This window comes from Rhipicephalus sanguineus, chromosome 9 (genome assembly GCF_013339695.2).
Source record: "Rhipicephalus sanguineus isolate Rsan-2018 chromosome 9, BIME_Rsan_1.4, whole genome shotgun sequence".
NCBI lineage: Eukaryota > Metazoa > Arthropoda > Arachnida > Ixodida > Ixodidae > Rhipicephalus > Rhipicephalus sanguineus.
The window spans coordinates 10,930,164-10,950,994 of record NC_051184.2 but is presented as its reverse complement, the minus strand read 5'-3'; the positions used below and the strand labels follow the sequence as shown (position 1 = coordinate 10,950,994).

General features: G+C 44.9%; 1 protein-coding gene across 3 annotated transcripts in view; it reads left to right on the top strand.

Moving 5' to 3' along the window:
• Positions 1 to 20,831, top strand: part of LOC119404585 (zinc finger Ran-binding domain-containing protein 2) — a 136,376-nt gene that overhangs the window by 1,600 nt on the left and 113,945 nt on the right. For all 3 annotated transcript variants that reach the window (XM_037671135.2, XM_037671137.2, XM_037671134.2), the window contains exon 2: positions 16,073 to 16,125. In XM_037671135.2, coding sequence (XP_037527063.1) covers positions 16,073 to 16,125 — 53 coding nt within the window. The remainder of the gene's footprint in view (positions 1 to 16,072; positions 16,126 to 20,831) is intronic.

Here is a 20,831-nt window from a genome sequence, read left to right as displayed (position 1 = left end):
CATACCTCAACATACCTACGACATCGTGATATCGGAAACATGGCTTAGAAAGGGTGAAAAGATAAAAATACCTGGTTATACCATGCTATCGCAACCAAGACAAAGTATAGCTAGTGGTGGTGTCACACTTTTTATACAGGACAAGATAAGCTTCTGATAGCTACCTGACTGTTCCTACAGCTGTCAAAGTGCTGAAACCCTCTTTGTGAGGCTTGGAAATGGCGCTGTTATAGGTGTGGTTTACTGTCCCCCGAAATCATGTGTTAACGATTTTATCTCCCTGATGGAAAGTGTTATTGACCCTATTGTATCCATCCACAGTCCGATTATTACAGCGAAAGCTGTTATGAGATCATTTCAGCAGCCGTTTTTGGTGCCATAGTTGTCCGCCACCACCGCTGCCGGTGACCGTAACCACTGTCACTCGAAATAAGAAAAAAAAAACGAAATAAGCAAAGAATTCCAGGATGGAACGAGGTTCGAACCTGGGCCCTCTGCGTGGGAGCCCAGTATTGAACCTCTGAGCCATGCCGGTGCTTGAAACTGCTTTGCGAAAAGACCATATACAGGCTTCATGTCGGGAAGGAACCACATTAACATATGCAATATAGCGTGGTAGAAGAATAAAATAAGCACCAAGCGTCGCACAACGCGAATTCTGTAAGCAGGCGCCACACAATGCGAATTGCGCAACGAGTAGGTTGTTGAATTACAATGATTTATAGCGTAGTGGGTTCCTCGCAAGTGCACTTGTATTGGTTGCCAAGGAAGCCCATAAGCGCATGATCCATTTCCTCGTGGTCTCAGTAAAGTTCTTCGCCCCCCCCCCCCCCTCTCCCACGTCAACGTATGTTATACAGCATGGCGGGAGAGGGAAATAGCGACCGGGCGTCACCTAATGCAAATTACATAACTGGTGGGCCGTTTAAAGCTTCCAACCCATTACAAAGGGCTGAGCCATAATTCTTTGTCATCAGTCGTCGCTTCAACAAAGTGCACATAATGCCTTACAGACGTGTAGCTGGTGCCTCGCTTCTCCGCAGAATGACGAATATTGGCTAAGTAGGTGCTTCCCAACTTCACAATTATTGTGATTTATGGCGTAGTGGGTACCTTGCTAGCGTACTTGTATTAGTAGCCCCAAGAGAGTTTACAACGGGATCTAGAAATGGCGCTCTTCCAGCTTTCGCTGTGACTGTGCTGCGGTTTCAGCGCAGGCCTGGCATTTTTATTTGTGGTGACATGAACATCGATCTATCTAGAGATGCTTGCTATGACTATGTATTTTTTATGCAATCTTTCAATCTTAAGGGGAGATGCTACTCGAAAAAGATTTTTTTTTATTTCTTGACTTAGAACTTTGAAATTTCAGGCAATAGTAGAATTTGTGATGCTGATTTCAAAACTGCAATTAGTTTTCTGATGACTACAATAGTTACAGAGTTACTGCAACATTGACAACAAAATATTGGGTTTTCTGTGCACACTTTTTAGCTTATCAAAAATTTTCACACAGAATCCCAATATGGCTCATTTTGTGGCACATGAGCAGTACAGTACTGAAAAGTACCTAAAATGTCGGCTTAAGTTGCTACCTTTTTAAAAAAAAATCGAAAGTACGAAAAGTATAGTTTATGTCTCCCCTATCAGCATATCAACTTATGAAACCAAAAATATGTAATGTGTAGTGTAACGTTATATAGATATCTGTATTTTAGAGTGACTGAGGAAGCTCTGTGCGAAATTTCGTTAAGATAGAACTATTTTAAGTGCATGAAAGTTTGTGCACAACATGCCAAAATTGCCTCAGAATGGAAATTGAGAAAAATGCACTTGAAAGTTATAAACGTGTGTATTTTTCAATATACAGTGTGATTAGCATGAAACTTTGTGAGAGCATTGAACAATCCACACTTTAAACAGCGAGTGCACTTAAAAACGCCCATCTCCATATGTTAATCCTTCCTAGCCCTTAATAAGTTGGCAATAAAGGTGCACTCTCTTCACCATGTGGCAATGATGAGCCCATGCCTCAGCTGTTTTGCACGCGGACAGACACTCTTTTGATTCACCTCTGGTCATGTGAGTGGCCCAAGGTAACAAGTTCTTCAGGTGGCAGTATATCAAGCTTTTGAAGGATGTGCTCAAAGTTTGAATATTCCTTTTTGAACAATAGGGTAGCCATTGTTGCAGCTTCCACAGCTGTACACAATGGGAGCTTTGTCTTTGGACACAGAAACCAGACCTTGCTGTTGAGCAAGTCCACAACACCATGCATCGTTCCTTGTAGACAGTGAACCAAGAGCTTTTCATCTGCGAGGTGCTTATATAATGGATGTACAAGCAAAGCCTGTTCGTTGGTCAGGATTAGAATGTAATCTGGTACGGACTCCCAAAGAGCTCTGGCTCACCCGTGCTTACACCAGGAAGTCGCTCCTTCTGAACAGAACTGGTGACTTCCTGCCATGCTGCTAGAATTAAAGCAGGATGCTTGCATGGCAAAATACATTTCCTGGACACTTAATGTGCGTGGTTATTGCAATTTCGTAGCAATTCTGCAGCTCTTGTGTGGCATCATCTTTCAACTTATCTCCACATGGAGGTGGTAATGGCAGTTTACGGAGTGCCGTGCCTTGGTGCTTGGCCGTATGGTTCATGCTTTCCCCTTTACCACATCAACTTACTGTGGCCTCAGCACCTGCTGTGGCTGAGGCCAGAGTGACATTGCCTGATTAAAATCGATTTTTCACCGATTTCTAATCTGAATTCAGCCTTGATACTCGGGGAAATAAAAGTTTAATGACCAAACATAATTTTACAAGTGAAATGTCAAAAGTGACAATTTTCACAAAAAAAGGCCCGTTTTTCGAGTAGCATCTTAAGAATGTGATTTCATCGTCTACTCGAGTATGTGACAGGTCTTCGACCCTCATTGATCATATCTTATGCAATGTTGATCTTGATGTGCGGGCAGGTGTTTATGACACTGCAACAGCTGACCATTGCCCAACATATTTGTTTTTGCCTTGGGATTGTATGACTCCTCTTCGCCAAACAAATTCTAAATACTGTACAAGGGTAAACTATTCATGCGTGTGTGAAATTCTGAACACTACGTGCTTTGGTAACCTGTACAGTGAAAACGTTCACACGGAATGTCAAAGCATTATAGACTGCATTACTCAAGCTATAGAAAAATCTCGGTACAATTCTAATCACAACTATGACTACGCCATATGTCCCTGGATGAATGATAGCATAGTGCTTTTGATAAAAAAGAAAGATTACTTTTACAATAAACTAAAACAGAACAAAGCCAACAAGTATTATAAAGGCCACTTTAAGTTCTTCCAAAACAAATCAGTTATGTTAATTCGGAAAGCAAAGAAGACTTACTACACCAACCTAATTAAGCGGCAAAATGGTGCTGGAATGCAAATAAGGAAAATTGTTAGAGATGTAGTAGGATTAGAAGATAAACGCTATGTTACCCCAGAAAATGCATCTGTTCAGACTGCTAATGACATAGTCGAGAGTTTGACGGAATACCGTTTGGTCAGGTAAAGACATGGTAAAAAACAGGTCACTGACCAATGTCAAAAAAACAAAATGACGTTTCGGGGTCCGTACGGATCCCTTGTTCACAATGGAGTGACGGCAGGGCAGCAGGTTCTTAAGTAGCGTTGAGGGCATCACGCAAAGTCCGGGAGTACAAGTGGTTTAGTGTGCCAGATGATCTATTGATTGTGTTACTTGTTGTCTGAATTATTAGTGAATCAACATTGAGCCTCGTCGTCCAATTCTTCTCCGTGGCCATGATGCGCGCGTTGTCCCAGCTTATCTCGTGGCCCGTCTTCTCGAAATGCTGTGCGAGTGCATTTGTCACTGTGTGGCCCTTGGCGACGTCATTCTTGTGCTGCTTCAAACGCTTGCACAAATTTCCGCTTTCGCCACTGTACACCAATTCGCAGTCGGTGCATGGGATCTTGTAGGCCACACCAGGAAAACGTTGCCAAGGGAGAGGATCCATCACATTTAGCAAGTCACCCTTAAAGGGCCAGTAAACAACCCCGATGTCCAAAAATTGCAATGAAAAGAAATATGCACACTTTTGCTATGTGAACATGCTGCCGCAAGAATTTTGCGAGTACGTGCTATAATAAGGAAGTTACAGGGGTTAGAACATCCGTTTCAGCTGGTTTCAAATTTTCGCGCGGCCTCACCACCCTTCTCCGCCACATGGAGGAAAAGGCGTAGCCCGTCGTCGTGACTCCGCCCACTTCGGCAACGTGACACGACGTCAACAATTGACGTCATGGGCGAGCTCGATCAGTCGCAATGCACTTCCGCTTGCTGCGGCTCCTGGTTGTTTATTGTTTATATTGTCGCACGTGCTCCGTAACTTGACGGACAGTTTTCGGCTCTTCACTATTTTTAAACCTTTGTGACAGTTCACAATGCAGCAGGAATGCGTGCTTGCTTTCCGAGACGTCGAAGGGGCGCGAGAGAAAAGCCTGGAGAACCCCGCTTGCCGCGCGAGCAAGCGCGACCCGTCCGAGCTACCGGAGATTCCCCTCTCTCCGCTCGATTTGCAGCCGGCAACTGAACAACGCTTCGCCTCATGTCGAAGGTGAAGTGCGTGCAGGTGCTATGCGGTGCGAGGAATATACGCGCGACAACTGCGTGGCCGAAACCATAGAGTTTCCTACAATATTTTAGGAAACTCTATGGCCGAAACCGCGTCACCGCAGGGCCAAAAAACAAGGCGCAGTTTCGTAGCGGTGGGTGGGAACAGGAACTGACGTTAACTTGACAATTGTTTGTTGAGGCCTGGTTTAGACCAATCGACGAGCTCAGTGCTACGTCAACTCGGCGATCGCCGAGTTGACGTCACTGCGCGTACGAGGAGGATTGGTCAGGCGTAGGAAAGAAGCGCGGGAATTGTTTTTCGAAATGAAGGGTCTGCGCGGCGCGCAGCGCTGTAATATTCGGAAAACGTGATCGCCGCGGTCTACTGCACGGATTAGCGAGCTTGTTTGGCAGGTGTAAAAAAAAAGTCGCAGCCTGTTTACGGGCCCTTTAAGCTTGCTTGCTGGCACATGCGCGATCTGGACACCACGTTTTCTAAACATTCGAGCTAGGGCTTCGCTTACACCTTGAATGTACGGAATTGCTGATCGCTGGTGTGTTGACACTGTATTATCAATGGCTTGACTGTTTTGCTGCTGGTTATGCATGATGAACTTAGTTGCCTTCTTAATAAAATGTTTAGGATATCCATTCCTGATGAGGTCATTTTCAATGGTCTGTAGCTCCTCCTGCAGGCTTCTTGCATCGGAACAGGTGCGAATGGCTCGTTGAACCAAAGAACGAACCGCTGAGCGTTTGTGGGCTACCGGATGAACTGACTCGTAGTCAAGATATCTACCAGAGTGAGTTGGCTTTCGGTACACGGTGAAGGCGAGGCCTGTGGGAGCACGCTTTACAAGTGCGTCCAAGAAAGGGAGGCAACAGTCTTTCTCTTCTTCCACTGTGAACTTGATGGAAGGCTCGATGCCATTTAGGCAGTCAAGGAAAGGTTCCACGTCCTTCTTCTTGATAATGCAGAAGCAGTCGTCAACGTATCTCAGAAAGACCTTGGGTTTCGGCTGAAATGGTTCCAATGCCTTGTTTTCAATTGCTTCCATTGTTACACTTGCGGTCGTGACTGAAATGGATGCTCCCATAGCAGTACCAAAAACTTGCCTGTAGAATTCGCCCTTGTACGAGAAGTAAGTGTTGTTGGACAGGCAGAATCGTAACAAGGTGCAGAGCTCAGTGACGTCGAATGGCGTGCGGTCTGCCAATGTTGTGTCCTTGTGGAGCAACTGTCTTGAAGTTTCTACAGCAAGGTCGACGGGAACACTTGTGAAAAGGGAGCAGACGTCAAAAGAAACCAGTACTTCGTCTGTGTCCACAGTGATACCCTTCATCTTTTTTATGAAGTCATTAGTGTTCCGGAGATGAGTTTCAGTCTTGCCTGCCAGGGGGGCCAGGATGCCATGAAGATACCTTGAGAGGCTGTACAGGGGTGACCTTGTGAAATCTACTATGGGCCTGAGAGGCGTCCCACTTTTGTGAATCTTCGGTAGGCCATAGATCGCTGGAGCAGAACCATTGGTGCACAGCAGTTGGTAGTACAGACCCCGAAACGTCATTTTGTTTTTTTGACATTGGTCAGTGACCTGTTTTTTACCAAGACTTTAATGATTATTTCTCAAGAATCGGTATGAACATATACAAACAGTCTGCCCTAATTTTTTCCACAACCACGCTTGAAAGATCGATTGAATGTGACTTTCATTTTCGTGAAATAACACTTGATGAAGTACAATCAAACGTAGGAAAGTTATCTGCAAATAAGGCATCTGGACCCAATTGTATTCAGGTTAAGATCCTGAAAAACAGTATCAATATCTTGTGCAGGCCCCTTTGCCACATGTTCAATCACGCAGTAAGCAAGAACTGTTACCCAGACGTATTGAAAGTTGGTAAGGTCATTCCAGTGTACAAATCTGGTGACCCGAACCACCCGGGTAGTTATAGACCAATAACTATTCTCAGTACAGTGAATACCCTATTCGAAAAACTCATTGCGCTACAACTAAATGCATTTTTTGAAAACAATAACATTATCTGCCCACAGCAGCACGGTTTCATTGCAGGTAGATCTACTGCAACTGCCGTTTCAACACTTTCACAATTCATTAACACCGCTCTAAACAAGCAGGACATTGCAGTGTCAGTATTTCTCAATGTAAGAAAGGCGTTCGACACAATCTGTCACGCTAGACTATTTGAAAAGTTAGAGTCTTATGGAGTTGCTTGAAACGCACTTCAATTCATCCAGAGCTATTTCCATGTATGTAGACAGCAAGTAGTAATTAACAAATATTGCTTTACTTTTGCTGATGTCACATGCGGAGTACCACAGGGATCGGTTTTGGGTCTCATTCTCTTCTCTTTATATGTGAATGATCTACCGCAAGCTCTTAAAGGGACACTAAAGGCAAATATTAAGTCGACGTTGATTGTTGAAATAGCGGTCCAGAAACCTCGTAGTGCTACTTTTATGCCAAGGACGTGCTTATTTTGAAATAAAATCACTTTTTAGTGGTCCGCACTGCGTTAGCGCACTTCAAATCACCCGCCTGAAATCCGACTCTCATACGTCTCTGCTGCCGTGCCGAACGTTGCCTGCCTTTACTGCGCGGCCGCCGACACTAGTAGCATCAGAGCGAAAGTAGCGGGACCCACAGCAGCAACAACGGCCATCAAAGTCATCGAAGCTTGCCGCAATCGCCGCAATCGCCGCAATGGATGTGGACGGAGAACTTGACAACGAGACATTGGCTCACGACGCTGGGCTCCAATTCAGCGACTTGAGCCCCGATGAACGCGGTATGCTGCTGAGGGCTCGTAGTGCCGGCGTCGTTGCATGCGGCATTTTGTCGAACTTCCTGTCAGAGCGACTTTCACAAGCGCGCAAAACACGCGGCAGTACGTGATCCCGAAACTACCACTGAGACGCGGCCGCGTGAGCGAAGCAGGGCGCCGGGTGAAGCGCAGTTCGGCGAAAACGGAACCTTTGAACCACGCGCGCCGTTCCCCATGGCAACGCCACAGAGGTTCTTTTTTCCATGAATCAAACGGAAACGAACAAACAGCATTTTATTACGTCTTTTGATGCACGGAAGGTTCTTTTTTTTATTGCTGCTAGTTTGATTAGTTACTAGTGATTTATTGTAGGCGGACTCTCATACGTCATCGGGATCACTTCGAAAATGTCCCACTCGTGGCGCTCATCATGTGATACATTTAGCTTAATTTCTCGGTAAGTAGGGCACTGCTGTTGATAATATTGCCGTTTTAGAAGTTGTCATACATTGAGCTTTCACTCTGACATAAATTGTTATTTGCCTTTAGTGTCCCTTTAAGTTCACAAAAGTCTTAATGTATGCTCATGACACAGCGTTACTTTACTCAGGTAACTCACTTTGTTCACTGCAAGACGTTATATCGAAAGAAATGGCAATAATAAATAAGTGGTTTACAAAAAACAGGCTAGCCATAAATACTGAGAAAACTCAATACGCCGTAGTTCACTCAAGCAGGAAAACAGTGAACTGCAGCAGCCTTAATATTTAATAACCACTTGCGCCGTTCCCCATGGTAGTGCCAAGAGGTTCTTTTTTCCATGAATCAAACAGAAACGAACAAGCAGCATTTTATTACGTGTTGTGATGCACGGAAGGTTCTTTTTTTTTATTGCAACTAGTTTGATTATAAGTTGTTAATTGTACTCCGGACTCTTTGAAGTCATCGGGATCATTTCCAAAATGTCCCACTCGTGGCGCACATCGTGTCCTACATTGACCTAATTTCTCAGTTACTAGAACACTGCTGTTGATACCACTGACGTTTTAGACGTTCTCACACATTGACCTTTCACTATGACATAAATTGTTGTTTGCCTTTAGTGTCCCTTTAAATGCATATAACTGTGAGGTACACTACTGCAGTTTTTTATCAGTATTGCGGGAGCACTGAGCGAGGGATATGGTAGTATCTAATATTCTCGAAAGGTAATGAGACCTGCTGACAATGCGCAAGCGCACAAAGCTCATTAAACTGCAAACGCCATACAAAGGAGCACATCGGAGAAATGGTCTCGAGTATACGCATGTGTGCTATGCGCAGCCAAGTGCAAGTGTCCTTGCCTGTGCCATTCTGCTAGACGCATTCGATACTGGTGCTTTCTGCTGCATTATCATCCCCTTTGCTTTCTTTTATTTCTGAAGGCCATACACATCCACCTGGAAAGCGTGAGCGTCGAGACACGCCCACTGAAGTCTCTCTTTATAGGTATCAGCGCAGCAGACAGCGCTTGCAGTTCAATGTGCTTTGTGAGCTTGCGCATCGTTGGCAGATCTCGTTACTTTTATAGAATATTAGATGCTACCATATCATGCGCTCAGCGCTCCTTTGATACTGTTAAAAAATTGCAAGGGTGTACACACAGGTGCAGACAAGTTGTGTCAGCGCAATGCATAGCCATGCAGGGTAAACCTAAATGACAATGTCAGAACTGTTCTGTCTTGCTCTTAGGGCCTTAAATATCGAAGCTCAATGCTCTAAATCCTACGCCACTGGTACATGTCATCAGATCGAAACGAATGTCCTGCAGGCAAGCAAGCAGATTGAGTCACTTGCCACATTTTTCACAGTGCTGTTTCCTGAAGAATATTTTTTTTTGTGCAAGCCAGCAACTTGAGACATTTAGCATGTTTTCACAATGCTGATGGAAGTGTTGTGCAGTTGCGTTCAATCCAATGTAGGTGCAAATAACTACTTTAAAGAACACTTCAATGACAGTGCTATGCGCACTGGCTGTGACAAACATTGATACAGTAAAGTATCACTTGAACGAACATCAGTTAATTGAGAGAGCGAGGTAGAAACAAGTTAATAAAAAGAAGGCTTTCTGGTTACTGTGAGAACTATTCAGTTGTACAAAACTTTTTTTTTAAACCCCCACGTAAAGGCCATTGAACCCATTGCTAATTCTCTTCAGTTCAATAAAATTCAGTGCTCAGTGCATTTCAGTTCTATGAACATATTCTGTGACACCATCCCATGCCTCCCAGGTTATATTGATCACTTCAAAAAGTACAACCGCACTTTTTATAGCACTGTTTTACTGTGGCCTCCGCATTCAGCTCCACGAAAGGTGGCCACCGGAGCTAATCATGGAGGCCACGACTTTATGTTGGCAATGGCGCTTTATTATCGTGTGTTAAAAAGTTGGCCCAGTTGGCCATGAATTATTGCCTGTGCATATTTTCGAAGTCAGCCAGAGCCATTGCCTCAGTGGCATCTGCAGCCTTAGTCCTATTACCACGTGCTGGTTGTCATGAGTGCCAAATGAAGGCGCATGTGTCTGGACGAAAAACTGGCTGTTTTGCATTGAATCACTGATGCGCTTGGAGAAACTGATGCCATTTTCTTCCCAGCATTGTGTAGTGCCTGAGAAGGTTCATAAGAGGTTGGACACAGTAACTCAATTTGGGACTTATAGTATGGCAGCATATTATAAACCCAAACCAAATCGCCCACCTAGTCGTTGTCCTGCGATTCGTGACCATTGCAGTAAAAGTGCAGCAGAATATTACTGCATTTGTCACGAGATCGTCAATAAGCATTAGTTCACATGCAAATGAACAGCATGACAAATAAATGGGCTGAAATTTTAATTGAACGACTGATGTTTCCTTCTGCTTGTGATAACAAGCTACAACATAGCTGTGTCAGTTCAGCGAACTTTAACAAACTTTTTCTTGAGTTCCCTTCAAGTTCGTTCAAGTGGAGTTTCTCTGTAGGTGGTTTCTGCTGTAGCTTTTTACAATTTCAGTTACCTTGTAGTCGGAGGCCAGCTTTATCGACCTCATCTTCCATTCCATGCCTACTTTTTCAGCTACAAATGTCTGAACACATTGACAGTCCATTTATTTTCATCCATGTTACTGAATTTCCTTTCAAAACTAACATTGATTTGCATCTCTCAGACTTGAAAGGAGGCTCAGCCCATGGGACCTTGCTCTCAGTCAGCCCCCTGATCTCATATCTTTCAATCCTGACAAAATGTCGGAGAGCTAATGGCAATATCTCTTTACAGCAGTTTTACTTGTGCCTCCATGTATTGGTTTGCTGTGTAAGGAAGACAGAGCTGCACTCTGACGTGGGCGCGGGCTTGGCTAGGGGAAAAGACTACGGAGGGGCGAGAAATAGAACAGTTGGCCAAGTCTACGGGCTTTGTATCTTTCTCTTTTCTTTACAATGGTGCAGTCGTCAAAAATGAAGCCTTAAGGCAGAGCTGCCTGTGCTCGCATGTCTTCGGTGTTGCGGCCCCGCCATCCAAGGAACGCCATCGAAACTTCCTTGGACATGGAACCCCGCATACCTGCCGCTGCACCCGGCAGAGTTTGGGGATGGCGCCCATGCCTCCTCGGCACCTGTTATCCTGCTGGCGCTCGAAGCAACGCCTGGGGATAGCATGCGGGCCTCCTCGACAGCTGTACTTCACCAGTGCTGCGACACCACTTCATGCCAAGACATCGCACGAGGTTCTCTTGCCTAGGGATGTGGTTCACGCTTCCAATAGCATTGAGCCCATACCAAGGACTCTACAAACGTCTGAGCTGCCAAGGGCTACGCATCCTTGGCCATGGATCTCACCACCATGAGTGCTGCGACCACCGCATACTCTTCCTATGGGATCCCTGGCTCATAGGGCTTCTCACCAGACAGCGGCATGGAGCTCTTGTGTGCACTCACGCAGATTTTGGAACATCTCAACCACTTCGTGATATGGAGTTCAGGGTTCGGGCTGGCTACCTTACCATCTCTTTCGGAACTACCGTAGTTCCACAGCTTCCATGACGATGCCCATGCTTGGCACCTGACAGCGGCATGGAGCTCTTGTGTGCACTCACGCAGATTTTGTAACAGCTCTACCACTTCACGATATGGAACTCTGGGTTCGGGCTGGCCACCTTACCATCTCTTTCGGAACTACCGGAGTTCCACATCTTCCATGACGATGCCCACGCTTGGGTTGAGACTATCAATGTGCTCGGCTTTCGCCATGCCTGGATGGACAAACAAAAATGGTTCTTGGCCATAAACTGCCTTCAAGGTGGTTCCAAGGCATGACATAACGATGTCGGCATCAAAAAACAGACATGGTCCGAGTAGAGTGCAGGTCTCATTGCTTCTTTCAGGCGCATTTGCCATGGCTTCTGCCTATTCAACCAGGTGCCTACTGAGGACGGAGGTAGGGAGGGGCACCTCCTCGAGGCTGCAACTGCACACTGCAGCTCATAGACGGGCATCCTGCCCTTGCACGAACCCTTGACTTGGCTTGGTCTGTCAGCCATTCCGGAATAGGGGCTCCCACCGAGTTTCGGTGCCTGGAGTGACGTTCCACCATATATTTGTCATGCACGACATCAAGCTATCCGTTGCCAAACGCGGCCACTTCCAACAGTACAGGTTCGGGTCATCAGAATCGGACAACTTATAGCTCTCGTGCAAAGTAGAGCACCATGTACTGCGCTGTATTGACGCCATACCCCAGTTGCTTTCCTGCCCTGGACCGAGGCACCCCTCCCTGGTTTCGGCGGTAGTGCGTTGCCTGTAGGTGCACTAGATTGCCGCTACAAAACGAAGTCGGGAGCAAGCTCCTTGCCGCCGTTCTCGCCTTCAAGGACTTGCACGCTGACATGGTGTTGGGATCAAACTACCTCTTGTCTGATCAAGTTTAGCTTATCATAGATGCCAGTGAAGTAAAGCTCTGCTGCTTGACAGCGAGCATTTTGTTGGCCACTTTCCTCCATATCCTCAGCCATTTTGGCCACAGCTGCTTTGGCCACTTTTCCAGGAGATTTCCTTTATATAGCTCTCTTTTCAAAAAGTATAGTTCTTCCAACATGATGGCGACACCGTTAGCTTCCTACATCTGTGCTCCTTGCTTTTGAAACTAAGTTCGTGCTTCTTGACATGGGGATGAAACAGCTTTGGAAGAAAAGAAAAATTAAAGATGTGTCTTGACCAAATGCAAGAAAGATCGGCGCTGAAGTATGTGCTGCTTGGCTTGGTCGGTTATTTCTTGTGTTCAGTGCTTGGTCAACCACCCACTGCACTTCTTTTATTTGCTTGTAATAATGCATGCGATTACTGCTCAGTGTCAGTGCTTCTGTTTCCATCTCAATCTCATGGCACTGTATGATATTACTGCATACCTACATTTGTGGTAATTTGGATGATGATTGGTTCTCACATTGCATCTGCGAAGCACCTGTCTTTCAAAATGTTGTCCAGTGCTATCTTCCAGAATGGCAACTTTCAGGAGTGCTTTCTTGTATCATTCTTATATTTGCATCATTGTATTTTATGCATTTTGTGCATAGTCCTAATAGTGTGTGATATTACTTACCGAGGCAATTGTGGCTAGTGTACTGCTTAGCATTTGCAAAAATTAAGAAAAATTTTATGAACACAACTATCTTCAGTCTTTCTTTACTTTTTGCATATTAACAGTGAAGCTTTGAAGCATGGCATAAAAATGGCTGTTCCCCACAAGAAACCTCGCCACGCCATTGTCTAGCAGCCACCGCCTGGCTTCGCCTCACTACCGCGCCAGCTGGTGTGACGTCATGCTAAGCCGTGCATGTGCCGAAGCAGTAGCAATGGAGAAGCTGCCGCCAGCTGCGCTCGGCTACGGAACCCATCGCACCCAGCAACCGCGACAGCTGATGTGGCGTCATGCCACGCCGCTCATGCGCCATAGCAGCAGCTGCGGAGGAGCAGTGTTGAAGCTACCGAAATGACTAAGTATAACCACAGCAGATTTAAATAAAAGAGTTGCCTAGCAACCGTTTACGTCACTATATACGTCATAAGTAGACCTACTGCGCATGTGCAAGTACTCGGGATCATTATAAAAAAACCGCGCCTTGTCATGCCAAGGCAGTTTGTAGCCATGGGTCGTCCGAGGAAGAACCGTACACCTGAAGAAGATGCTGCCTACCATGAGACTCGATATGCTGTAGAGTGAGAATGAGATCAGCGACTGTGATTCGACCCAGCCTACATGAACAAGAAAGCGGCTGACATGAAGAGAAAGAGGTGGTCGATCCAAGAGCCATAAAAAGCTGAAAAATAGCCTTGCTTAAACCAAGTTTGAAACCTAGCCTTAGCCAATAAAGCCGCCTACTTGGATCAACCAGCTTCGTTGTTATCAAGTCTTGCGCGGCCGAGTGCAAGCTTTTAACAGCGAAGCTGTTTGAGCTAGCCGTAAGTTGTGTGCCGTATCACGATTCATAAACGGGTATGTGCCACAGAAATTGGGTAAGTCCCACTACTCACCACTGGACCACTAAAAAAGAAGAAAAGAACAGTTTTCCCAACACTAGGGAACGGGAAAGGCAACAGCGGCTGCAAGAAGACCTCGAAGCGACGGAATACCTACGCCAATGACGACGTGCTCGTAGATCTATAAGAAGTACAAACGTTTGGTTTTAGCGGGAGTTTGTCTCTGGTTGGACATCCATGTCATGTTTGTGACTGAGAGGTGCGAACGCTTGGTTTCAGCGCGAGTTTTTCTCTCTGGAGTTTGGACATCTATGTCATGTCTGTGACTGTGTGGTTTAACTCTTAACCTGTCTGCACTGAGAATCAATGCAGAAACAACCTAGCATCACCTAGCTAAAGCCTAACAATGACCTAGAAGCAACCCTCATCACCTAGCTAAGGCCTAGAAACAACGTAGAATCACCCAGTTTCGCTGTTTCAAGGCTTGCACGGCTTAGTGCTTAGTGCAAGCTTCGCCAATTTTTTTTTATCTTCAATTCTTCTGCAAGGTACTTTCAGCTGCATGCTTTCTCAAGTTGCACTGCAGGCTAACCATTTGCTCATATTATAGTAAAGTAGTAGACATTATATGTGAGCAATATAATGCCTTGTCAGAGTAAAGTAGATGACATCACTTTACTTCAAGATTGCTCTTTGTCATCTCTCTGCTTGCGTATTTGTTAGTCATTTGTTCTTTTATGTTTGCATTGCGATACCGCTAAATGACAAGGTGTCATTTACAGGAAAAATGTTTTCAGTTTTGTTGTGACTGATTTGGGGGTGCACCTTGTAAAGTTGTTTTCGCCTCATGGTGCATGTGCGTACAGTTAGCTTAAAGACCACTGAGCAAGAGGTGGGGCTGTGCTCGCGCGGTGTCCACTGACTTTAACGTGGTGGCACCAGCAGTGCCGCATGGTGGGAGCAAGTTTATTCAGGCGCTTGAGGAAGACTTCTCATTTGCGGTTTGGCGTGGTCGGCAACGGTCAGTCCCGGGAGGGTCCGTGGGTGCGATACCGCAGCGACACCGCAGTCGCGGTACATTGTATACGTTATGTTGTTTTGTGTGTGTTATGTTCTCTGTGTTATATTGGCATTCGATTGTGTTATTCGGCATGTTGCTAGTTATTTATGATTTGCCTGGCGAGCTTGCTGTTTTGTAAAATGTTAATAAATGTACACATGTTCGGTTGCTTGATAGCGTAATTGTGTCCTTTTTGTTTCGAAAGCAGCTCATTTCCAGAGCCCTCACTGGTTGAATTGTTTTTCCCGTATATTCATATTCGAGCTGACTTGAACGCATTGCTGTTTAAATGCCCTGTAAATATCTACAGTTTTGGGGGTGCTCAGTATAAATATTAATAATAAAAACTATGTAAAAGAGCAAGCACAGTGATGGGCACTCTTTCTATGCCCCTGCATGAGATGGCCGTCTTTGTGAATGCATCTGCTGTAACTACATAATCATAAACTTCATTTGTATCTGTGTAATAAGAGCATCAATCACTGTCTCCCAGTTTTGGAGGAGACAATTTCCTTTTTCTGATAAAACTTGCGCATGTGTCCTGCATACAGGTTGATGGCACAGCTTGACGTGTCAGCATAAGGCAAGGTAAAGTTTATCATGGCTTAGCATTTGCTGTGCACTGGTTTGCAAGCCGTTATAAATTTTTATTTCTGCATACATGAACTGAACTAGAAAGAAATCAAAGCACGTTGAATCTGTACTTATAACTAATCCGTATTCATTTTGGTTCATCATGGTGGTTGTAAATGCATGTTTAGTTTTATTAGTATCCTGCTATTCCAGGAGTCAGATGATGCTGGCATTGATGTTATTGTGTCAGGTGTCATTAAATTTGGATTGGTGGCCATTCAACCAAAAAATAATGTCAATGGAGAACTGAAGGCACTAACTATAGATTGTTGTTTTTGGTGTCAGATGATGCTGACATTGATGTTATTGTGTCAGGTGTCATTAAATTTGGATTGGTGGCCATTCAACCCAAAAATAATGTCAATGGAGAACTGAAGGCACTAACTATTGATTGTTGTTTTTGGTGTCTGTGTGGTGCCATTTTGAGAAGAAGGTCCAACAAATTCACTGATTATGTCTGTACTGCAGGTGTGGCAACGTCAACTTTGCACGCAGGACCAGCTGTAATCGATGTGGCAAAGGTGAGCACTCTGGGCACGCTTAACAGTGATGGAAGTGCTGCTCCAATTGCTCCAAACTGCTCCAAAAGAGAAATGCTGCTCCATGCTGCTTCAAAGTGTAATATTTCTCAGAAACTGCTCCGAACCTGCTCCAAAATGGTGCTGGGAAACTGAAAACAGGGAACTATAACCATGTGACCATTCAGCAAGCCTAAACTAAAACAAAAACAAGCTGTGTACTACCATCTAGTATGCAGCTTGTGTACTAGCATATTGACAATGCTAAGCGTACTGGCATTGTCAATATATCTGATTTAGCTCTATAATTGTACCTGACAAATGTGCTATTTTGGTATAATGTGTGCTAGATTAGTTCAATATCATACTGATTACTAACTGCTGCTGTGATGACTTTGATGTGTGACTGATTACTAGAGGCCGGGTTTTTAGGCAATAAAAAAGCACGTTTTAGGTGCCAAAAATAGGCAGGCAAAACAACATTATAGGCCTTCAAAATCGTAAATATAGGCAAAATAGATATTTACATAAATGCAAATAATTTCAAGCGAAGATGTGAGCGACCTGTGTCTACAACAGGAAATCAAGAAATGTTGTTTATGATGGTACAAATGTGCTGACAATGGAACATATATGCGGGCAATTGTCCTTTGTCCTGCACGGTTTGCAGAACATGGTCTCTGGGTTTATTCTCTAGCATAGAGAGCGAAGTGTCCACTGTTGAATCAACACACTCCTGGGTGTATTTCTTCGGCATGACTGAGAAGGGCAACGCAGGAGCTGATAGCCAGACTGCTAAAGGACCAGAAGTGGGGGATGCCTCCTACTGGTCTTGTCGAATCACGTAGAGCCAATTTCTTCCCTTGCGGTGAACACCTTAAAATAAATACATCACATTTTTCTTCTTCAGTTTTTCGCTCTCCTTTCCCTTGGCAGCTCTCTGCGCTCCCGTGTTCGCCAACCGCTCGCGCCTTGTCAGCGCGGCGACGTATGCTGGCCGGTGCATCCCTATTCACTGCTGCTTATAGCGGTTGTTTTCCGAGGGTTGGCTGAACTAGAAGACTATGTTGAACCCCATAGAGTTCCAAACAGTCAGTGTTTCGTGGTAACATGAATAACGGTCTCACACTGCACTCGAAGGCGAAACTTGACGCTAAGTAGTGTTCATATAGACCCCGATTTTGAACATAGGCATTTATAGGCGTTTAGGCACAAACACCAAAAATAGGCATTTATAGGCACTATAAAAGCCCTTCTTGACCTCTAATTCATGCTCATATATAAAAGTGGGGCAATAGGTGCGCAAGGAACAAAGCAGGCATTTGCCTAAAATCCGGTCTCTACTGATTACGTTTACCATATTATCAGCTTTGACCTCATTTATGCCGCAAGAATTGGCAGTTTAAGTGCATAGCTCATTTAGCGTATTTTTGAAATTTCAATGCCGACTATTTTGGCAAAATATGAAAATAACGTATTGAGCTCGTACTGATTATAAACTGCTGTTTGGAAATAGTTACATGTGATTGTGGCTACTTTTGTAAATTGGTGTTCAGCTTTATCGCTTTTATATCATTTCTGCCACAGGTACTGGTATTTTAAATATATGTTGCTCATCTTACTTTGTGTTCAATGACTATCCATCTGCTTAATTATTTCTCACTTGCAATTTGGAGTGAATATTGTGTGTGCAATGTTTAATAATAAATATTAATATTTATGAGATGCCTAAGTGATGCTTTAAACTCCGGGAGTCGTTTGGAATATTTTGCCATCTGCTCCAAAGACACCAATAGCTGCTCCAAACAAGCATTTTTTCTACTCCATGATCTGCTCCAAAAATAAAAAAATCGCTTCCATCACTGACTTAATGATTGTGTCTCTTCAGCCCTGCTACAGAGGCTATAGTGTGCCGCTGAACTAGACCTGTGCGCCGTCGCCTGTTTTTGCTCACGCTGCCACCGAAGTCCCAAGAGCGATCACGCCGCCGCTGCCGCTGCGCAATAATTGCAGCATGCTGCCGTTAGTCTTTTCTTTTAACACGAACAGGTAACTGGACTTAAAATGCATCACTTCTCTGGGACCGTAAAATACATCACTTCACTGAGGGAGCTCTTCTCGATGTGTCCATGTAATGGACTGTCCATTTCAGCTGCTGCTGATTGGCGGGAGCTCTGCGAGAGTTAGCCATCGAATTAGGTTTAATGCGGGTGCCCGTCTAACATACCTGTGAAGGTTGGTACTTATTCCCTGCATTGTTCTCAAACATCTGGGACACATTCATATGCAAGTTCAGACTTGACAAGTTCCTGTTCCTGTACATTTAGTCCACTTTCTTCTTACGCTGGGAATGTGCTGGCGGGTTCGGTGCGTCAACGTGGTCAAGAGCGAGGTGACATCACTGCTCACCAGTGTTGTATGCATTACCGAAAAAAAAGTAACCTAATACGTTACTCATTACGCTAAAGAAAAAGGAACGTGTTATCATTACCATTACCCAAAAAAAAGTAAGGAACATTACTTCTGCCGTTACCCCATTGTCAGAAATCGTAATCAGTGCTTTTTCACCTCAAGAACCTACAATAGCAACTTTACAAAACTCGTATTTATATGTCACATTAACCCTTCGAAGGTCAAATTTTTTTGCGAAATGCAGTCTAAAAATGTGTATTTTTTTGTTGCTGAAATAAATTCTTCAGACGATTCTATTTAAGAAAAAAAATTGTCTAAAATTTTTTGCATGACATGATAGAACAAGCCCTAAGTTGGAGTCAGCGCCCGTCCTGCCATGTACTTCTCTGTCTTGTCCTCAAACGCCCCACCCGTCTTTCGCTGGGCGAAGGAGCATGAAGGGACGCCGGGAAGGAGGGGGACTGCATGGCTCGAGCGGCAACTGTGAACTTTGATGACAAGCGCGCAGCCGCTAGTGCTGGCGCACGCGCTCTCTGCGAGCATCAGTAGTGAACGTCTCGTAGACCCTTCTACGCGCTGTGGTCTCACCGCTTCTTGCTGTGACCACTGATACGACAAAGTGCACAAAGACCACTTCTCTCCCGGGAGCGGTCATATTACCATACACCAGTGTTTTGTAGAGTTAAGCGAAATGGGATAAAAAATAGTTAGCTGCTAGCCTTAGTTCGTATAACGTTATGACATGTTATCGCACTCACTGCTTTGCCGTTTCGGTGAAAGATTTTTTTTTAAATTCAAGGGACAAATTTTCACCATCCGTGCCACACCGCTGCCAATCTGGTGAACGATGAACCCCGCACCGTTCACGTTCTGCCACTGGAGGTGGAAACACCGGCGTGCCGTCGCCGGCGATTTTGGGACCGGCGCACAGGTCTACCTGTGAACAGCTGAAATTGCACCCCTTGTGGCAGTAAATGAGCTAGCTTCAAGCATGCCTTTTCATAGGCTAGAAACCAGATCAAAATCAGTTATTTATGAGCACAACAAATGGAAACCACCTGTGAGACGAGACAAAACTTACCGCTACACGCCCATGTATGTGATCATTGATGTGGCAGCCTTAACAATTTTTGGAAAGGAAACTGAAGGCCAGCAGCAATAGAAAATAATTCCTTGCATTCCCTACATTCCTGCAGGGTGACAGCACTCGCAAAACGATCCCACCTGGTCAAAGGTTAAAAAAAAAAATCAGGCGAAGCTTGCATGGAGCTGTGCAAGGCTTGAAACAGCAAAACTGTACGATTCTGAAGACTAGTCTAGTTGCGTCTAGGTTGTTTCTAGGCCTTAGCTAGGTGATGCAGGTTGTTTCTAGGTTGCTTCTATGTCATAACTAGGCTTTAGCTAGGTGATGCCAGGTTGTTTGTGCGTTGATTCTCAGTGCAGAGAGGTGAGAGTTATACCACACACAGTCACAGACACGACAAGGATGTCCAAACACCAGAAACAGAACCTCGCGCTGAAACAAAGCGTTCGCACCTCTTATAGATATATGGGCACGTTGTCGTTGGCATAGGCCTTTCACCGTTTCGGGGTCTTTTCACAGCCACTGTTGCCTTTCCCATTCCCTAGTATTCTCTCATTGTACGTACTTGGGGTCTTCGGCTCGCCATCGTCGCTTCGCAGCCATTTGTTGGGCTGACTGTTGCATTCTTCCTTTTTCGTGGAAGTTCTGTGTAGTGAGATTTACCCAATTTCTGTGGCACATTACCAGTTTATAATGATGATAGTTTTCTGATAGGCCGCACTGTGGCATGTGCCCATTTGATGATTGTGGTGGACCTCAAGGTCCGCCGGCTACCAGACTGCCGTGTAGAAAAATAGAGGGCACGTCCGAACGAACACTTTTAATGGAACATGAAAGAAAAAGAACTGATGTCTTCATGCCCTTGAGCGAACCGCAGCTCGTGAGGAGCAATCACGATGATGATAAAACGTCATCTGCTATGTTGGTGAAGACGAAGTTACAACATCTTCCCGTGCCCAACAGATGGCGTCACTCGACTTCCAGTGGGTAGAGCATTTCAACAGGGCGGTTGACTCCTGCTCCGCCCGGCAACTGGAGAGAACAGGAGCGAATTTTTCCATCGCGTCCGTTATAGTTGCCTTGCTCTTGCCATCACCCAAACTTGCCGAGGGCGTTGTTTGTCACCGATAAGAACTAAGTTTCCTTCCTTCAGCAGGTCAGTGCGTTTCGCTTTGTTGACGGCGAAGTTTCTTAGTGCAACCAAATATTCCTT